This window comes from Limulus polyphemus, unplaced genomic scaffold (assembly GCF_000517525.1).
Source record: "Limulus polyphemus unplaced genomic scaffold, Limulus_polyphemus-2.1.2 Scaffold17033, whole genome shotgun sequence".
NCBI lineage: Eukaryota > Metazoa > Arthropoda > Merostomata > Xiphosura > Limulidae > Limulus > Limulus polyphemus.
The window spans coordinates 1-2,554 of NW_013682643.1; the positions used below are offsets into that span (position 1 = coordinate 1).

At 36.7% G+C, this 2,554-nt stretch overlaps 1 protein-coding gene across 2 annotated transcripts; it reads right to left on the reverse strand.

Annotated features, from left to right (window-relative positions):
- Positions 1-300: 300 nt before the first annotated feature.
- LOC111084331 (amiloride-sensitive sodium channel subunit alpha-like) lies at positions 301-2,533 on the reverse strand. 2 transcript variants are annotated; one of them, XM_022381074.1, is made up of 3 exons: positions 2,495-2,533; positions 1,990-2,153; positions 301-424 (listed from the first exon to the last, which is right to left on the reverse strand). In XM_022381074.1, the coding sequence occupies exons 1-3, from the start codon at positions 2,529-2,531 to the stop codon at positions 311-313; spliced, it is 315 nt and encodes a 104-aa protein (XP_022236782.1). In that variant the 5' UTR covers positions 2,532-2,533; the 3' UTR covers positions 301-310. The 2 variants fall into 2 exon arrangements, with proteins under 2 accessions (XP_022236782.1, XP_022236781.1); XM_022381073.1 differs by lacking the exon at positions 2,495-2,533 and having other exon boundaries at positions 1,990-2,234.
- Between the last annotated feature and the right edge of the window lie 21 nt (positions 2,534-2,554).

Below are 2,554 nucleotides of genomic sequence, written 5' to 3' on the forward strand. Positions count from 1 at the left end.
TATGATATACTGATAAGCTGGTCCTGATAATTATTATGTGACATGATATACTGATAAGCTGGTCCTGATAACTATAATATTGTATGATATACTGATAAGCTGGTCCTGAAAACTATAATGTGATATGATATCCTTATAAGATGGTCCAGATAACTATAACTGATTATCATTTGTTTGTTTGTTTGTTTCTTGGAGTAAATCCACATTAGACTATCTGCTGTGTCCACCGTGAGGAATCGAACCCCCTAGTTTAGGTTATTATGTACTGTCAATACAATGTGCAAAAGCTCTTTGTTCCATCACAAAAACATCAAACTTTCAATACCGATTGCCGATTGGTCCGTTTGGCTCGTCCGTGTGAATCATCATCTTTGTAGTTACGACACCTGTCTTTGTAGGGGGCGGGCAGACGTTCGAAAGTTACCTGTAATAGTAAGAATATAGAGTAGGCTTATACCTTGTTGGTAAACAAAGTCAAGTGTTCCCTCAGCGAAGGCCAAATAGTGCGCTATCAAAGTCAAGTGTTCCCTCAGCGAAGGCCAAATAGTGCGCTATCAAAGTCAAGTGTTCCCTCAGCAAAGGCCAAATAGTGCGCTATCAACACTATTTGGCCTTCCCTGAGGGGACACTTGACTTTGATAGCGCACTATTTAATCTTCGCTGAGGGGACACTTGACTTTGATAGCGCACTATTTGGCCTTCGCTGAGGGAACACTTGACTTTGATAGCGCCCTATTTGGCCTTCCCTGAGGGGACACTTGACTTTGATAGCGCACTATTTGGCCTTCGCTGAGGGAACACTTGACTTTGATAGCGCACTATTTGGCCTTCCCTGAGGGGACACTTGACTTTGACAGCGTACTATTTGGCCTTCCCTGAGGGGACACTTGACTTTGATAGCGCACTATTTGGCCTTCCCTGAGGGGACACTTGACCATAGTAGAATATAGGGCCGACCTTAATAACATATTTATAGCAGAATATAGGGACGGCCTTAATAACATATTCATAGTAGAATATAGGGCCGGCCTTAATAAGATGAAAGCTACTCTGGAGGGTAATCAAAATACGACAGTTTCAATCTAGTGGGGAGAACCCCTCCTACATTTTTACGGATAAGGATCAAGTTGAGTAACTGTTATTTTAAGGAATTACGATAAAAATGTAAAGAGGTTTTTGACCTGATGGGAATAGTGGAAGCACCGTTTATTTTATCTTCTTATGGGTGACGAAACTGAGGGGACACTTGACTTTGATAGCGCACTATTTGGCCTTCGCTGAGGGGACACTTGACGTTTGACAGCGTAATATGTTATTAAGGCCGGCCCTATATTCTACTATGAATATACATTTTCCAACAGTGAATCTAACCTTTATATCTAATAATAGTGATAAAGATCATCCCAGAGCTCAGGAACTAGTCGTGAGAAAAACTAAACAAATTTTACATCTATTTTTTTGTCTGCCACGTGTTGGTGCCGAGGAGACTTTTCAGTCAATACCATAACTCGTCAGCTAAACTGAATATCTCAGAAGGCAAAACTCTGTTCTTAATGCTACTTTATATGCAGTACAATACATTTAGGCTTAATACAGTAGGCTTAATAATAATCTAGGATCAGGCCTGCTGGAACAGACATAATACTAGTCGAGACGCTAAAATAACGTTTACAAAGTTAACGTTTTAAAAGTGTTAATATTCCTGCGTTTTATATGGTTTTATCTTATCTTTTTTTATTTTTAGTGTTTAAGAATCTTTCGTTTGAAGAGCTTAGTTTTGAACATTCAAAATGTATGGATAATCTTTAGGTGAAAATTATTTTGGTTTTTAATCTAAATAAGAAGAAAATATATCATATAACTTTTAATCTATAAGCTGAAACTTAATATCAGAAAATAGTTTGATAAGTTACAAAAATACTAATTACTAATTAAAAATACATTATTAATTAAACAATTATTTATTACCAGATTATTCTATGAACTTACTTTGGAAATCATTATGGATGTTTGTAATCCAGGATTAATATCGATACCCTCGCTCTCAGGTAGCGGGATGACACGAGGATCATGGACAACAACACGAGCACCGAATGTAGATGTTATCTTATCAAGATAATCATCTCTTTGTAGGTTCAACTCCAATGTTAGGCCTAGCAAAAACTCAGATAAAGGAAGATTGTATAGTAACGTATTGAACATTAGTTACTCAAATCTATGTCGTCACTCACACTGTTTCCCGCCAATTCAAAGTGGCACGTGAGTAAAACGTGCACACATTTTTGAACAGCTTATAAGAAGTGGAAAATGTTTGATTAACACTGGATTATTTAGAATGTTTTGAAAAGTCTATAATATTTCCTGCATTTCACTAAAACAACTAATTATTTTTCTTACAGAACCTTATCGGTCACAAACCGAAGATACTGGTATTAAAGTACGATAGTGTCATCGATAAATAAATAATCAAATTATAATAACAAATTGTCCTTACCACTCATGGCTCCCACAGACTTCACTGTTTTTGTCATTGATAAATAAATAATCAGATTAT

Coding starts and splice junctions, on each gene's coding strand:
- LOC111084331 (XM_022381073.1), bottom strand. CDS start 2,202: ATGTTCAATACGTTACTATACAATCTTCCTTTATCTGAGTTTTTGCTA. Junction 425..1,989: donor CATCCATAATGATTTCCAAA/GTAAGTTCATAG, acceptor TTACTATTACAG/GTAACTTTCGAACGTCTGCC.